The sequence below is a fragment of the Gasterosteus aculeatus genome, chromosome 8 (genome assembly GCF_964276395.1).
Source record: "Gasterosteus aculeatus chromosome 8, fGasAcu3.hap1.1, whole genome shotgun sequence".
Classification (NCBI taxonomy): Eukaryota; Metazoa; Chordata; class Actinopteri; order Perciformes; family Gasterosteidae; genus Gasterosteus; species Gasterosteus aculeatus.
Genome location: NC_135695.1, coordinates 13,372,602 through 13,390,624, shown reverse-complemented (window position 1 = coordinate 13,390,624; position 18,023 = coordinate 13,372,602). Strand labels below are relative to the sequence as shown.

The following is an 18,023-nucleotide window of genomic DNA, read 5'->3' as shown; positions in this document are numbered from 1 at the left end:
CTGTCAGCTCAACACACCACGTTACACCAGTAAAGTACAAATACACACCTCAATGATTATTCTACTATTGATAACATTTTAACTGTCAACATCTAGTTTGCGACCTTACCCACAGTGGCTCAAGATGGACAGAAGAATATTTGTATCCGTCCTTTGTGTGCAGTCTGACTGGAACTGGTGTATTTTAACGCTCAGATAGTTTGGTCCAATTGGATTTAAGACTCTTCATTGTTTATATGTGTTTGCCTGTGGTAGCTTGTCCTGGGTAAAGTGTTTCCTAGGTAAACCTAGGGAAGAATTAGCATTTTAGTTATTGGTCGGTTAGATTACTAATAGTGAACAATACGAGGGTTTGAGCCTTACTTTGTTCCAAATGCATAATCATGAATTGTAAAAACGCTCTTTAAAACAATAATAGATTTAAGTCATGTACTCCCACTCACTTAAAAAACAGACAGTTAATAGCTGAAAACATTGGAGTGATGAATAAAAACATAGGCAGAATTGTAAAAGTGGATTCATCTGCACGTATTTCTACAAGACCTTGAACTGGAGTCTGAATTCAAGATACTAAACTTTCTATGGGGAATATCAGTCAATAAGTTGGTGATAGGGAGAAGGACAGCAGTTCCCTTGACCTCCCGTGGACTGAACAGTATAAAATTACAGTACAGCTGGATGCCCGAAAAAGTCCTTGAACTGCAGTCAGAGTCTTCTTCCTGCCAAGAGAACTACCGTGAGCAATACCTAACAAGAAGTGCTCCAACAGAGATAACAGGTCGCCCAGGTTATCTTGAATTTCCGTTATGGATTAGAAAGACAAACTTAAACTTTAACCTTAGTTTTCAGAATAACAAACAAATAAAAATTGTGCAAACACATTCATTTCTACATTCATCATTTTTTATGGCGTACCCTGGTGTATTCAGTAAGATTTCATGACTTCTATGAGAAAGAAATAAAAGGGTAATAATTTAATACTCTTATTTGCAATCAATAATTTAAAACTATAAAGCTTTGAAAGCTACCCCGATTTAAAAGCGTCACCTTAAACCAACAAACAAATAGTCGGCATGTTGTGACCGACTTAAACATTAACCTTGAGATCTATAAAGACCTTTAATGAGTAATGACAGTCATGACTCAACAAAATGGCCACTAAATCAAACGTTTAGCTGTTCTGCCCCCTGCTGGTTAGTCTCTGTACAGCACAGCTACAGAAAGTACGAAGGACTATTTATGCCTCTGAAATATTACAGTGCATTTTCTTGTCTTTTATTCTAAATGATTAATGTGTGACTAAGGATTTAGGAACTCATTTGAAAAGGTAAATGTATACAAAATAACAATCGATCACCAATCATTATCATTGCACAGTGAACTTTGGTACCCATTGGATACCTCACCGATTAACAGAAAGGACTAACTGGTGCATGTGTTCCCCTTAGATCCTGTTCTGCACCCTCAACTCTCATAAAGTGGACATGCAGAAGCTGCTGGGGGGGCAGATCGGACTGGAAGACTTCATTTTCGCTCACGTCCGAGGGGAGACCAAGGAGGTGGAGGTGACAAAGACAGAAGACGCGTTAGGCCTCACTATCACCGACAATGGGGCCGGATATGCCTTCATCAAGGTGAGCGAGTGGGGGGGAAACTGGGAATCGTTGTGAAATGTTACAATTTCTTTTTTCTCTCTTAGAGGATAAAAGAAGGCAGCACCATAGACCAGCTGAAGACCGTGTGTGTCGGGGATCACATCGAGGCCATCAACGACCAGAGTATCGTAGGCTGCCGACACTACGAGGTGGCCAAGATGCTGAAAGAGCAGCCTCGAGGCATACCGTTCACTCTCCGCCTGGTGGGGCCCAAGAAGGCCTTTGGTGAGTGAAAAAAAAAAACGTTTTGTCGAACAAATGCAGTTTGGGTAATCGAAACACACAACTTCAAATCAGTCAGGAATGCTCAAAAGGGAACATTATAGTTTTATTTACAGTTGTGGTTACCCACAAACAATGACAAACGTGGATACAGTACGATGAATGATGTCATCATACGTGTGATTTATTGATCCTTCCTTCCTTCAGTCCGGAGACCCAGGAACGAAACACAGCAGGAAACATGAAACATAATCGTTCTTCTTGTCTGACCGTCCTGCTCTCATCACATGCTGGAAATTTGTGCAGTTTTCTGCGGGTGTATTTGTTTTATGATGCGACTGTCCATTCACTGACATTTGCATGATGGATTTCCTTCTCTGGAATATGATAGAGATCACTGGCTATCTGCCAATGAGCCTGGAAAAGTTGTTAAACTATTCAGCTATGATTAGTTGAACAGTGTTACGGCAGTGGCTGTTAAGACTTTGCCGACTGGCTGTGGCAGAAAATGCTCTCGTGTGGCTCTGCAGGGAAAAATGCCAGTCGGTAAATTTAGTTCTCGAGTCTGAAATACTGCAGAATGAAATTGATGGACTTTGTAAAAAAGAAAAAAGAACCATTGTAAATGCAGTTTGTGAAATACCCTTTGGTTGTCAATCATGTATTGCCAGAGAAGACTTAAAAACGTTTCAGGAAAATTCAAGGTTCATACTGCTCTGCAATTCATATTGCATTTTAATATTTTAGGTTTTCTTAGTCTACAATTCAACTCCAGACATAATCTGCTGTACAGGAAGGAAGTTCCTGAAAGCAGTCCCCATGGACAGTAACACACGCTTCCTTACCTCCTAAGCCTAATTAAACATCAGAGACACAAACTTCATACATCAACTTAAATATTACCTTTAATGTGTTCTACACAATGTTCACAGCATTAATATATCATCAACAGTCTCCTAAATGTAACAGTGTAAACAATATTGATCCAATGTAAGGAAATTGGTTACACAAAATGCCACACTTTTCATACGTGTGTCTTATGTTTGAAACTATACATACAAAGAAACTACACATATTTAATAATAATACTTATTTTTATTTATTATGGGTACCCAAAGATGCTTTACAATGTAAGAGAAACGTACATATAAGAGAAACGGACAGAAACACTAAAAAAAAAATAAAAAAAATAAAAAAATAGAACTGGAGAAAACTGTAGAATGAGTCATGTAGGAGTCAGCGTTTGAAAGCGAGTTTGAAGATGTAGGTTTTGAGGGCTTGTTTGAAGGATGGTACGGTGGGAGCCTGGAGGATTTGGATTCAGAGGGGAGCTGCAGCCGCCGAGAAGCCATTGGAACCTGAAAGAACTTTCAAATAGATATCAGCAATCTAACTGCCAGCAATAAATATACATGTAAATTCATTGGGTAAAAGTGACCTGGTTGGAGTTAATCCTTTTAATCACCAAACAACAGCCTCTTAAGAATGCCCAAAATCTGCTCCCACGCTGAGCAACTTTCTGTTCTCTTTGAAACTTCAGGACAGGAAAGTCTCTTTCACCATTATTAAGCCGCTTCCCTTCCAAGACGTATTTCATGTGCAAAAACAACGACAACAACAGTCTTGTTTGTTGCATCTGGTGTGGAACACATAGAAGAAAAAAGGAAAGACCCTCTTCCGAGTGGATGTGGCAGACTGGGCTGGAGTCCCAACAGTCCACAATCTCACTCTTCCCACAGGAAGCTGCAACTTTGGTCAAGAGGCTTATTCCCTGTTACCAATGAGCACACAATATTGACAACATGCCGACCGGTGCTATCGAGAGGGAGCGAATTAATTAAACAAAACAACTTGTGCTTTACTCGCGCCCTCATCCAGGTCGACCCAAACGTTTTGTCTTGTGAGCTGCTGTGTTCAGAACAAAGAGGCGTAAACAGAACAGAACACACTTGGTATCAGATTTGGGGAAACTGTTTATGCAAAGGATCTTGAAATAGGTGTAAATATTATCAAACCACATCCCTTCATTTCTCTGTATAAACCCCAAAAGTCCCAATGTTCATACCCGTGAATTGGTCGATAATTCAAACAAACCAACACATGACTACCTGCCTAATCTGCATCAGATGGATAAGATTTAAGGTGTAAAATGAGGCATTACGCCAATTAGAATCATTAATGTAACAGAGCTGTGACTTTATTATGGCCCTAAATGTTAGTCATATTAATTTAATATTTCTATGTGGTGTACAGAGGAACAGGCAAGTGTAAGCTCCAGTAAGCTTTAGGTCTGATGTCACATTTAAAAGGTTAAATCACACATAGAAGCTAGCAAAGGGACCAAAAAGAAGTAGCCATAATAACCTTTACTCTTGGCATGACATACACTACTGACTTGAAATGAATTCCCATTTGTAATAAATGATATGTAATACTGAGAGCAAATATGTCTTTTAAACAGACCCTGTGGCTCTAACAACACTAGTGTGCTTTGACATCAGCAGGCTCACAACTACGTTCACCATCTTTCCTGCATTAGCAGGTCAACAGACTCAGTACAACGTGTAGCCGAGGCTTATGGGAAGGTCATTTGTTTTGCAGTCACTTGGCGCGTGGCGATCAGCTGATTCTCAGTCAGCAAAGGTAGAAATAGGAAATAGATGGAAATGAATCACAGTCACTTTATTACAGAACTCTTCCGTAACTGGAGACAGGATTTTGATCAATGTTGTTCTTTGTTTAAATGAGACGCAACATCACAAGAGACTGCAAACTGGAATTTGAATAATGGATTGTCATGACTTTAAAAAGTATTACTTATTCATTGGTTATAAAACCAGCCGCATTAGACGGGTGCCTTCAGGTAAACTGAGGATGAACAACGGTCCATCCAGAGAGGAATGTTGAATTTTCTGTTGTGAGCGATGAGAAATGCTTTGGTCAGTGTTAATCTGTCGTTCTCATGAAACCTACACTGTGTATATTGAGTTTTGATTTCTGACAGCACAGCACAGTTTGCTTAACAATAGAAGAAGAACGTGCTAGTAAGCTCTGAGAGCCGACCGCAGAACCCAAAATAGTCTCATTAGTTGGATTAATGGTCAGCCTCATGTCGGCGTGTGTGTGTGTGTGTGTGTGTGTGTGTGTGCTCAGACATGATCGGAATGAGGACCAGAGCGCCAAAATCTACTGAGGGCAAGATGGCGAACGGCAGGGAGACGCTACGGCTTCGCTCCAAGGGGACTGCTACAGTTCAGGAAGTGGTGAGTTTCACACGCTTTGCCGGACAATGACTGCTTGAGTCCCAGATTTCCTGGGTCAGGGATATGTGTACACACACACACACACACACACCCAAACCACAAAAATGATTAGGGCTTTCATTGTTTAAGACGGATTACATCATTTTCATCTTGTGTTCAAACTAATTATATTAGGGTTTTATAGATGTGCTTAAAGCATAGATTGTTTTATGGGAGAATTAGGAACTGAACTGACCCCAAACTGACCTGAACACCCCCACTGGGCCGAATTAATTATCAGCACTGACTCTGCAAACATTTGTATTCTTACTTCCTACGCATCAATGCAGGATGTCTCACGTGACAACGAGCTAGGAGGTAAATACAAACATTTTATCCCCTTGAAGGAAATTTGGAGGGTGAAAAGGTTCACACGATTCAGAGGAGCGACATAAAACAAACCCTAAACAACTCCCTTTTGTATATAACACAAAGATGATGATGGCAGTGATAAACAATCGACCAAGATATTATCGGCCGCACGTGTTTTGGAAGCAGACGTTATACCGTCAGAGTTAGAATCAACATATTTGCAGAGTGAACACCACATGTTTTCCACACACTACCTCTGTATTTCCCCCCTGCGCTCTGCCAGCAGAATGAGTTTGATGAACAGGCCACCAGGAGAGTGGACGATCTCCTAGAGAGCTACATGGGCATCAGAGATGTGGAGCTGGGTAAGATCACGCACATGAATGTAGGCTCCTTGAAATAGACACATCCCCTTTTTGTACCATGTTCACAAAGAGATGCAGCAGTCATCAGGGTTTACTGTGGGCTGTAATAGAGTGACAAGCTGCCTCACTCACTATCTCACGTGCTCAGATGGGCCAGCTAACCTCAGACCGGGGAGGTGGGGTTAAAGGAAAAATTGTTTCTCACAATTTACACCCACCACAGATAATTCATAGTGATGATGGGACTGAAAGCTATGCTTTTTTGGATGCTTACTTTCAACTAGCAGCATCTTTGCAGGCCATTTTCTCAGCAAGCAACCAAAAGTGTTTCAATCATTGGAGTTTATTGTGTTAGCACACACGGGAGGGTGATATCCACTCCGGAGGTCCTCGGATGATTGAGGAATTTCAATGGGACACGTAATTAAAATTGCTCTTGTTAGCGGTTTGCCTTTTCCCAAAAACCCCTGAGGTCAATGGCCTGATTTCCAAGAAGACAGTCGATGGCTTGGACAGCATTTACAAAGGTCAATTATTTATTTCTCTGCTATTCTCTTTGCTTAATACTTAAATGTAATACAACAAATGTTTAGATTTTTAAAAACGCACATGTAAAACATGTAAATTCTGAGATGGTATTTAGACTTAAATGAGAGGTGATTTAAACTACAGTGCATTAATATTGGAGATTTCATTTATTTTTTCTGCCTCGGGCGGCACACATCTTTGCTTATGTCATGCTTGGTGGTCCATGAATACAGTTTGACATCTTTGAGATTACTCCTGAATCTCTTGTAAGTCATACGATTAATTGGCCATTTTAGGTGGTAGAAGACATAGCACATCTAAATAAGGGTTAGATGCATTGTTTTGTATTTGGCTGCTGAGAAAAATATAGCTGGAAATAGCTACGGTCTAAACTGGATTCATCTAAATCAGTCACTTCTTCTACTTTCTGCAGCAACCACCATCGTGGAAGCCGGTAAAGACAAGAAGAACCCTGATGACTTTGCAGAGGCCCTGGACTCCGTTTTGGGAGATTTTGCTTTCCCTGATGTGTTTTTGTTTGACGTATGGGGGGCTATTGGAGAAACCAAGACCGGGAGAATGTAGACCTCTACAGCACCATATAAGTGAGAGAGAGAGAGAGAGAGAGAGAGAGGGGTCTGTTATTTTATCTTTCAAACCATGAATGGGCCCGCAACCCTTCGCAGCCTTTAAGTTATAATACTTTACAGAACATGTAAAGTTAATGTCATCCTGAACGTTGAAAATCTTTGACAATAAACTCAACCGATGGCTGTGTGGTTTTTAAACAAACTGATATCAAAGACATGAGCCATTATGGTGTAGGCAATTCCCTTTTGATCTTGTGACAATTCACTGGTTCAAAAAGAAATACAGGCGTATTCCCATTTTGATAAATAAGTTTGCAAATATTCTTTTAGTGCCTGATCCCTTCTCATACATACAAACCACGATGCAAAGGATTTATTAAAAATAGGTCAGGGACAACAACAGTCAGCCAGTCATCCAAGCAGTTAGATGAAACTATTAACATGTTTTCTCTAATGAAGACACACAGGAAAGGTACAAGGAGACATTCTGGGGAAAAATCCCCTAATCAGGATGTATCAGTCTACTTCTCCATTATCAGTAATCTACAGATCTACATCTATAACTTATATTTGTATGCAAACAGGTCATCGTATTTACATATAATTAGTTTCATAATATAATTAGCCAATAATCAATCAAACAGGAATCGGGCCCACAGTTGCCACAATATGAACAACCCCCCCCCCAAAAAAAATGTTTGGGTTCGGAAAATATGAGGGTCTGGTTGCCCACTAATATTGAAATAACACTGCCTCACATATTCACATTTACATTCTCACATTCTCTGGGAGGGAATGTTTCTGGTTGGTCTCAAGTAAAGAATGTAAATATACTTGCTCAGTTTGTTTCAGTCACCATCCTTCAGGATTACTAAGTTTGAATGTTTCTCTCAGTCTGTCTTTGGACTGAGGAGTATTTACTGGGGAGGCAAAGAAGCACATACGTATGCAGGTTGACGTTAAACAGTCACCTGCTTTCTGTCTCACTATCTGAATACAGGTGAACAAGTAAACACCGAAAAACAGTTTGTCACAACTTCAGTCTGGCTTCACTGTTTTAGCTTCATCAGTCTAAGTCCTCTGATGTTTGACCACTTTGTGTATCATTACATCTCTCAATGAAGAACTGAAAACTGTGAGGCATGTTTCATATGTTTAAATCTTAAGTAAAAAGGTTGTAATCATACATTAGTTGTCAAGCCTGTGTGTTTAACATAAAAAGTCCACATAACTCACTGGGATTTCAAGCCTTTATTTATATGCACAACCACATTCTGTGAAGCACGTTCAATGTTTATACCCTTTACTGGATGAAACGGCTACGTGGTTAAAGCAAGACACAATTTATTGGTGATCAATGTAAGATATTCTGCTAATTGAGTGATAATGTAATGTTCAAAAAGGATCAACATAAACAACTGGATTATCAATTAGAGCAAAACATGACCGTATAAGATTGATTATTTTTACTGTATTATTGCTATAATATTGTCATTACACATCAGAATATTCTGCTTGAATGGATTATGCAACAAATAAATAATCCCCCTCCCCTGTTTAGTGTTGTCATAAAAACTCTTACAGTTGACGCTACTTGACATTTTAGTTAAACATCTGAAGAGATTTCAAGAGCACTTCAGTGAGGCCCGGAAGAGAGGTAAAAAGTAAGAAAAGCTGTTATAAGCATACTGTTAAGAAAAGTTTCCTGCTGGTTAGTAATCTAATTCAAAACTAAGATAGGAACACCTATCAGATATATATATAATATATATAAATTTGACTTTCTCCAGATGGAAATCCTTTTGATTTGATTCAAAGTAAAATAATTGACTTGTTTTTAAAGGTTCGGTACACATAACTCAAAAAAGAAACGGAATCAATATAGCAATCGTATTACTCAAGTAATAGTATTGTTTTATCAAATACTGAACGATAATACGAACAAAATCATCTTTCATTTTAAAATTTTAACATTTAAAAAAAAGAATACTGAATAATACGCGCCAGAAGGTTTCTATTTAGCAGATATTTTTGTATACATGACCTTTCATGCAACAAAACATCTGATTTTAAGGGTATTAGATTTTTGATCGCATTGTTTAAGTTGGGGAAATGAATGACACGGGAATTTTTTTAGTGTCTGAGAAAATATTTAATCTGTTACATAGGGATGGGCAGTTTGGTTGGATTTACATTCATTATACATGTAATTTTACACAGAAAATGAATTGTTGTGTATTGTGTAAACAGTTTAAATGTAAAGTGTTTGGATGGCTTTAACTTTTAACACATATTTTATTTAAAAAAAGAATCTTTCCCCTCAGCCCCTGTATAAGATTATATTATGTATCATTGAGAATTAAATGACACCGTTCTTTCAACATTCAAGGTATTTTCCAATCATGGACAAGGTCCATTCCAAAATAAATAAATAATACATGAATAGTACTTAGCATGAGCCTGGACACCCATTTAAATAACTCTTACCGTGACTCATGGGACACACAGGAGCATCTGAGCACATGAGTGTAAGATAGTCTAACAGAATATTGAATTACTTTAAAACAATGACCCCACCCTCTTTATTAAGTTGTTTAAAACATGAGTAAACTGTTGACAGAGCAGTTCCTGTATAAACGTCAGTGCATGTAGATCCCTTTTCAATTACTTTTAGAAAATGTATGTGCACTTTGTTGGTTTACTGGGACTATATTCTATCAGTTAACAACAAGTTTGACCCATAAGAAATAACTGTGGATTTGCCCTCTGTTCTGCTAAAATATTTTTTTCAAATGCCATTTATTTGTTTTTCTAAATTATAAAAGACGTAAGGAAAAGAAGAAAGATTAAAAAAAAGATAGAAATTGCACTCAAGTAGGACCAATCAAATCATGTTAGACCCCATACAATCTTAATGACAAAGAAAGTCATCGAGTTGTCCGCTTAGTGCTGTCTGAGTTGCATTGACTTGCCTGGTAGTTCTGTGAGCAGTTAAAGGGTTTCCCAACACACGGTCCAATCCAAAACAGTGCATGGGAGCGTATCTTCTCCCCCCTCCGTGTCCCCGGCGCGGCGGAGAGTAACGCAGCAGTTCCATTAGCTGTAAGCTGAGCCCACTCTCCAAAAACCACTAAAAGGGAGCAAACTAAATTCCCACACTTTGTTTCTTAACACAGGAAAGCAGATGGAGCCGTTGGTGACGAACTCAACGGCGTTATCACTACCGGCCAGGAGCTCTAGTGTGAGGAGTCAGAAAGCAGTGAAAGGGGGTGAAGAGCAGGAAAGAAAAGCTCTTAAAAAATGACCGACTCTGATGATCCTCCTGGTGACAATAAAAAAATGGCAATAAGTCATTTCATTTAGTTAGGCTTGTTTATGTGAATAAATTGTTTCAGGCAACAGACTCACAGTAAAACGCATAAGAATAATTGGACATAATAATAATATAAGATTTTTAAATCCCTCTGTAGAAAAAGGAGTTTAAAGCATAGTTTGCAAAGATGTATTTTAGCTGCTTCTCTTATACTTTGCTTGACATTAGAGTGTTATAACTAATATTTCAATGACATTCAACAAAAATAACAAGATTTCATTAATTCAGATCATTGGTTCAACTTCGTTTCTCATGCTGGCAACACGAGTCAAAGCTTTTAGAGGAAACACCAATGATGGCGCTCCATCTGATGCCATGACCGAAATCCAAACATTCATGAAGGAGAAGGAGGTGGTTGCTTCAATGTAGATGGGGGTGTTACATTTCATTTTTGGGCCTCTGCTGCTTCATCTGGTCCCGGGCTGCTCCCAAGGGAAGAACGCGTGAGCCTCCGGAGAGTATCGCTGAAAGACGGGTACATGGTCATGATGGAGCTGCGAGACCAGTTGAAGCGGGGGTAGATTCTCTTGAGGACTGCCCTTCGAAATAGGATGTACACCCATGGATCCAGGATCTGGTTGAAGCTGGCGAATCGTAGCCATAGCAGTAGGAGTTTGGTCTCGAGGGGTCCGCCAGACAGCACGGTTTGTGCAATAAAGACCTATTGGTTGTGGTGAAAAAAAGGATGAAGAAAAGAATAAGTAAACAGGAAATACATGATGGAGGAAAGGAGCAGGGGAAGGATGGGATCAAATGGGAAGTTTAAAGAGAGGAGGGAAAAAAAGGAGCAGGCAATAGGACACAAGACTCAAGTTAGAAGAGACAGCAAAATTAGAGTTGAAAAGACTTGGGAAGATTTATTAGAAATAAGGTTATGACAATTTATTGGTATTGTAAATGCACTCAGACACACACACACACACACACACACACACGTGTTAAGTGATGGAATGGCTGGACTTATTTCTCAGTGGCCATACAAAGGCACTGGCTATTGTAACTGATAAATCAAAAGCTCTTTCATAGTGCTTCCAACCGGGCTTCCAATTTGGATTTCACGTTCGTTCCTTCTTTCATAACCGAATTATCCCTTCTGCTGCACTTTAACTTACGAAATTGGCTTATTGTTGTTTTATTGCAATTCTGCATGTGCCAAGCAAATGTGGTTCTACTGTTGTTTACACGGAAGCAGTCCATGGACACAGATGTACAGATCTACTTCGGTGTAAATTGTGTTGAACGTGTCTTGAGATTTGTCATACAAACCATTGTCCGAAGCAGAGGTGCTCTACAGACTCAAACAACCGAAGAGGCCATGTCCAAGTTCCACATCCACATAAGGCAACATTTGTCGCATTTCTCGAAAGCATTACATGTACTGAGCCAAAAGGACCCTATTTGTGTCCAACCCTTATCAACATTCTGGCAGCTGTGCTTCAAAAAACTCTTTGAGTATCCAAAACCCAAACCAGAATCTGCGGAGAGTTAATCTACGAAGTTCTGTGTTAGTTTCAAGATAAAAGCCGACTCGAGGGAAATAAACAAACAATGCAAAGTGGATGAGACTATTGAAGTGGATTGTTTACCGACTGGAAATAAAATGAAGTGTACGTAGAAGTGGCGAGACCAAGATGAGACACTGGCCGCACTATGAAGCGTGCTCCCACTGACACTTTGGATTCATTCAGTGGTCTGGAAGCTGCAAGACATCAAGTAAACTATGTTGTACAGTCCATTTTAGAGTTTTATTGGCGAATGTTTAGGCCAAAATGAGGTTTTAGGTGAGCAGTTACTGTGGGGATGCTTTGTTATCAACAACAGTCTTTCCTTTGTTCAATCTTTCAATGCCTTTTTATTTTTATTTTACTCGCCTCAGGTCAGGACACTTGACACACGATGTGTCTCCATGAATTGAATATCTGATTGTAGGTAACCATGCGTATGTAGAACAAAACAATATCACCTCTTACAGAATATAAATCTGAGGTTAGACAGGACTGCATAAACAGATATGCTCCTGTTAGGTAGCTCCAGCCTTCCTGTTCTTTAGTCTGATGAATTCTAAACACAGGGCCTTTAAATTAGCCTTAAGTTCTGACCTGGCAAGAAGTGGCATAAACAAAAGATTAACTGCTTTTGCTTTTAGCAGTATTGTCTCATTCCGTAGTAACAAAAACTACCATCAGAAAGTTGAAAGGTGTACCAAAATATAGAGGGTTTAAAGTTGACCAACAGCTAGAGCTACAAAATAATATGCACGTTGTAATAAATTTTAAGTTTTACCTTAAAAGGCAAAGATTTCCCACATGCTCTAAAGTTTAAAGTCATTTGGGGGCCCTTTGATCCAGGGTACGATCAGAAGGCCTTAGATCAACTACTTAGGAAGCCACATTGCTAAGAAGAAATCAAGCATATAAAAGGAGGAGAAGGGAAAAGGAACTTAGCACTTTCCCTTAATAGGTTTTGAATAATTGAAGGGCATGTCTGAACATCAAGAGCTCAATATACTGGGTTTGGTTGACGACATTAGTAAAAGTTCTTTGCAATACTATGATTTACTATTTTTTGTTTCATTTTTGCTTTTGGTTTATGTTCAGGGTGTCTTTTAGGTGGAGTCGGCGAATCTCAAGAAAAGTTGTTGATGAACTCAACATCTAAACAAATTGTACTGATATACAGTCCGTCTTGTCCCAACTGCAAGTCTCTGCCTTTCATCAATGAGCATGACTGCACTCTGATTTGCTGCAGAAATGTTGTGTGACTAAGTCACTTTGTTAATTTTCCATTTATATAGAGTCAAGGCTGTGCATGAAAATTGTCTTTTTTTTCAGCAAACAGAAAACAGACACTTGGCGGACAGCAAGGAGATTTTCGTTGAATTTGTCAAAGGGATTAAAAAGGCTGATGGCACACATCATGCAATCATGATCGTTAGGTGAAGTTGGCTAATGCAACTCCACGAACCAGGAATTCAGATTTCTACTCTTTTATGTATGTTGTCTATTCAAGCAATTACTTTTTATTTCCCGTTTATTGCTTATCATTAAACCAATCCTGAACATAAAAACATCAGACAAACTCATTCCAAAGGCGCAAACTCACCAAGAGGGGGCACCAGCAGATAGAAGCAATGACCATGATGAGGATGAGCTGAACCATCATCTCTACTTCGTGCTCTCGGCTGCGCTGGGTCCTGTCTTGTCCGCAGCACACCTTGATCAGGGTCACAACGCTGACCGTGTTCAGCAAAAAGGACACGGCAATGGACATCAACCCGACCAGCGAGAAGAGCAGGGAGAAGGCCAGGTCATTTCCCTTTGAGCTGATGTTGAAAAAACACCAGGAGCCAGGCATCTGCATGTGGTAGCTTCCAAAGCCTGTCAAGGGCAGCAAAGCTATAGAGCCGGCGATCAACCACACCATCGACACCATGGAGACTGTCCGGCTCTTGGGCATGTTGGTGGAGCGCGCGAAGGGACGGTTGATGCCCATGAAGCGCTCCGTGGCCATGGCGGCGCCAAGCAGCAGTGGACACAGTCCATAGAAGACCATGGTTATGCCCATGAAGTTGCAGAAGTGGCATTTTGGATCTAGCTGGCGCCAATTAAAGTGCGTAACATGGAAGGAGATCACTATGGAGCCGGTGACCAGAAGACCCATGGTGTCGGTGACCACCAGGCCGCCCAGGAAGATCAGGAAGGAGCGCGAGCGGCTGTGTGTCCGGCGGAAGGACTTGACGAGCACCACGAAAGCGATGAGATTGGAGGTGACACCCAAAGTGGTGAAGATGGCTGAGAAGTAGGCCGATGCGATGCTGGGTTGGTACGAGAACGGAGGGCTGTTTATGGAGTAGCAGAATGGGGTGTTGTTGGCGAATGGCGGGACGGAGGTATTCATGGTTTTCAGCTGGTGTGGGGTAATTAATTTCAGATGACTCAGAGATGGACAGACAGCACCAGCTTGAGGACTGTCATTTCTTTCTTCAACCTCAAAAGAAAAAAAGAGAAAAGTTAAACGATTGAAAGATATAATACAATTGAATTAAATAAAACAATTAGACACTTCAGTTACTGTGAATGTTTTTATTGGATTTTAATTGCACTTCAAATGGAGCAACTGTCATGCCGTTTTTTTTCCTCTTGTCATGAACATTGATTTTCTTACTTATTATTCCACCAGGGCCAATTAAAATCTGCATGTGCTGAAATTGGTTCCTGTTCAACCCTCCATTTTCAATAAATGAAAATGTTTGTAGGCTTTCTAGGCTTGTTCAGGGTTGGTTTACAAAAATTATATATATTTTTTTTCATACTTTGTCAAAACATCCATTGTTTGTTATAACCGGGAACTGAAAACGAGGGCATCCAAAGTGTTGCAGTAAATGGCTGATTATCCAGGAAAAGTAGAATAATAAATTGGAGTTGCAATGGATGGCTACAAAGAACAGTTTCTAAAAGGATCTTACAACTGTCCCCAGTTTTCGCTCTCTTTCCGACCAGTATTGACTGCTATATCTGTAAGCTCTGTCTTAAGTCTTTATTTTGGCAATTTATCTTCCCAGATCCTAGCAATTTACTTGGTAGGTTCAACAATTAATCCATACATAATGATATTGTCTAAAAGTACTAAATGAGCCACTTTCCATTAAAATCAAGACTATGCTATGTCACTGTAATGCTTGCAGATTTAGAATGTACTTTTAAGCAATGTAGTCCATTTATAGTCTGTGTGACTGCAGAGATAAATAAGAGATAATAAACAATGAGGTGTTTATTTTCAGGACACCCACACAAACACATGCAGACACAGAAGTGGGGAGCCGTCATAACTTGGCAGGAAATGCAGTTATAGTTTGAGAAGAAATACCAAGAAACTGCAGAAAAAAGCAGAAATTAGGTGTATGGTGGTCTGTCCCCAACACATCAAGCCAAAAACAAACAAAGTGCAGATGGAAGTTTGCCTGGAAAGTAACAGGGAATAAGGGATGAACTGAAAATATTAGATGTGATGAGCCCATCCCATATAAGATATGTCTTTTGTGCCAGCTCTCCCTTTTTAATTAATTAAAGTGTATTCTGTTGATTAATTTAATTGATTTCCATTGAGTCGGTAAATCAACATGGCTGATGATGATCAATGATCATGGTACGAGATGATCATATTGAAGTGTACGTTTAAACTTAGTTTGAGTGTCCCAACACTCGTTTTATCAGTGAGCGAAAGGTGTGAGGTCACAAAATTGTCACAGGGGAGTCACAGGGACAGGAGAGAGGGAGAACTCAGGCGCAGACCAAAACCAAAGAACTTTATGGCAAGTTGCGCTGCGTCTCCCCCACATTGACTAACAATCGACAAGGAGGCAAGAGTCACACCTGGTTTAAATACACTGGAAAGGTGCAGGTGATTGGACACGGGTGGAAACAATCAGGGACACGGCAGACAATCCAACCAACAGGGGAAAATAAACCAGGCGTGGAAGCGAAGTTAACCCACGAGCACCAGAGGCAGGAAACTAGAAAATAAAACAGGAAGAGAACCCACAGAGAGACAGAAATATACTGTTAATTTGATGCGTTTCAAGATGGTTTTTATTAATACACAACGCTGTAAAGTAAAGTAAATATGTAGCAGAATATACCTTAAAAGTGTGCATCCCAAACTATCCACAGGGCACAGAATACATTAAAACAAAAAGGTTAACAATTTGAGAAACAATCTAAAGACCAAGAGCATGGCTTGATTTTAATAGCTGACTTTCCAGCATTCCTGGATATTTTTAATTCGCTCCTCCTATCTGCACCAACATTGTACACTCATACTTTCTTTTGCCTGCCCCACCGTTAAACTAGGCCTCCAAGCGGCAAAACCAAAATATCTACACACGGTGCGGGAAATGTTTTGATTCCATAATATTATTATTGAAGTTTAGGAGGACTGATATCTGCACGTTGCATTGTTAAAATGGTAGAATCTTGTTAACACATGATTTATACTACCTAACAGCCATGGCAGCAGGTGTTTTGTCGGTCTAATTGCCATGTTTTCCCAAATGGCTGCATAACTCAAGATTGCAGGAAACCTCTGGATCTTACGCCAAAAGCTGACTACATTATCAGTCGCATCCATACCTCAGAGAATAGTCGGATGAGGCAAACAAAGCTTGGCGCCAGCTCTTGTGTGACCCTGAAAACCTTTCAAGTATGCCATTAGCCAGAAGAGCGGCCCAGTAGTTCCACAGTGCCGAGTGCAGAGCTTCTGTAAAATATGCGTGGAGAGATCCCTAAGCAGGATGTGGGACTATCAGGGATCTTTCTCCAAAGACAATTATCATGAGTCAACTCATCAACTTCAAACGTTAAAGGATTGGCATCCACAAGACACTTAAATACAGCTTGTTGTGCAAAACAAACTGCACTTATGGTTGTTCAGCGTATTAATCCAATCAATAATATCAATAATAGGTTTGCTGGTAAATACCGGCATACCATCTTCTTTTCTTTACCCCAATATCGCCCATAGAAGCACTAGATATCTAACAAGAGGATGATGCTGAGCTAACTGCATTTTTTAGATGATGTTGGAGCTGCGCACAAGCAATCTGTGTTTATTTTTACAGTAGGAGTAGCGAGAAGTCGCCATCCATCAAGCTACATCTTATAGCACATGAACTGTGCAGGTCACAAGGCGGAGGGCAACACACCGACAATGTGCAGCTGTACCTCACTGGCTGTCAGCCCCGAGGAAGCATTTCCTGCTACTGGCCTGCAGCTGCACCTCAAATCTAGGGGTCAACACTTTCAGTTTCATTTGATGATATTTGGTTTATTTTATAACTATAAAGAGTTTGGTATCATTATATTTTAGTAGCTTAACTCAAAGTCTGTGTTAGTCCACATTTAATCAGCAATAACAAGAGCTACTGCAGCTTTCTGTCAAGGTCTCTCAAATATGACATGCAAGTTAACTATTCAACTATATACCTATTTGTAAATGTAAAGCAACAAAGCAAAAATCCTCACACACAAACAAGACAACTCATACTAATGCAACACATACGCAGTGTCCTAAAGGGTTGATTTTGATAACTGAAACAACATGCATCATCATGAATGTAACAGGGCTAACATATCACATAGTCCGTTAAACCTTGTATGTTAAATTATACATTCAAGGTTTAATTGTATCTTTCACATTTCATATTTCTAAACATGCCAGTTTTCTTACATAGTGACAGGTGATAAAAAGTTGTCTTACCACCACAAAAGCTCTTTCAAGCAACCAGTTGACTCTCAGTTGGGAGGTTTGTCCATGCTGACCATCAAAATTCACTCGTAACAAACACAAACAATAGTCACAGAGAGAGGAGGTGAAACATCTCACACACACACCAAGTCCCGTCTAATGAAAATAAAGTCCTACAAGTACTGCAGCAGGCTGCGAGCAGGCACCACGATCGGCTCCCTCCCTTCCCCTGCAGTTCAGATACTGATCTCTCCCCCCTCCAGCCAGGCTTCCTTCAGCTCAATTCACTCCTCCCCGGAAGATGACAGGGGAATGGCTCTGCGAAGACGCCACAAACCATTCGAGGCAGGCAAATGAACAACAAAACAAAAGTCGTAAAGCATTAAACTGGAGTACGTTAGTTAAGTTAGTTAAAGGGCATTTGTCTCATGTTC

General features: G+C 40.0%; 2 protein-coding genes across 5 annotated transcripts in view; one reads left to right on the top strand and one right to left on the bottom strand.

The window, feature by feature from the left end:
- gipc3 (GIPC PDZ domain containing family, member 3) overlaps window positions 1-8,532 on the top strand; it is a 16,989-nt gene extending 8,457 nt beyond the window's left edge. For 2 of the 3 annotated variants that reach the window (XM_078108278.1, XM_040184124.2), the window contains exons 2-6: window positions 1,449-1,634; window positions 1,700-1,880; window positions 5,031-5,140; window positions 5,775-5,856; window positions 6,818-8,532. In XM_078108278.1, the coding sequence (XP_077964404.1) occupies window positions 1,449-1,634; window positions 1,700-1,880; window positions 5,031-5,140; window positions 5,775-5,856; window positions 6,818-6,969 (711 nt within the window). In that variant the 3' untranslated portion in view covers window positions 6,970-8,532. The remainder of the gene's footprint in view (window positions 1-1,448; window positions 1,635-1,699; window positions 1,881-5,030; window positions 5,141-5,774; window positions 5,857-6,817) is intronic. The other variant, XM_040184125.2, reaches the window with a different exon arrangement.
- On the bottom strand, window positions 8,211-18,023 carry tbxa2r (thromboxane A2 receptor). Of its 2 annotated transcripts, XM_040184117.2 has the most exons (4): window positions 17,602-18,023; window positions 15,720-15,859; window positions 13,450-14,334; window positions 8,211-11,008 (listed from the first exon to the last, which is right to left on the bottom strand). In XM_040184117.2, exons 3-4 carry the CDS (start codon window positions 14,242-14,244, stop codon window positions 10,733-10,735), a joined length of 1,071 nt encoding a protein of 356 aa, XP_040040051.2. In that variant the 5' UTR covers window positions 14,245-14,334; window positions 15,720-15,859; window positions 17,602-18,023; the 3' UTR covers window positions 8,211-10,732. The 2 variants fall into 2 exon arrangements, with proteins under 2 accessions (XP_040040051.2, XP_040040050.2); XM_040184116.2 differs by lacking the exon at window positions 15,720-15,859 and having other exon boundaries at window positions 17,602-17,840.

Bases quoted from the DNA above. Each gene is read 5' to 3' on its own strand.
- tbxa2r (XM_040184117.2), bottom strand. From the start codon at position 14,244: ATGAATACCTCCGTCCCGCCATTCGCCAACAACACCCCATTCTGCTAC. The intron at 11,009-13,449 runs GTGAGTTTGCGC...CACAACCAATAG, and splicing joins TCTGCTGGTGCCCCCTCTTG to GTCTTTATTGCACAAACCGT.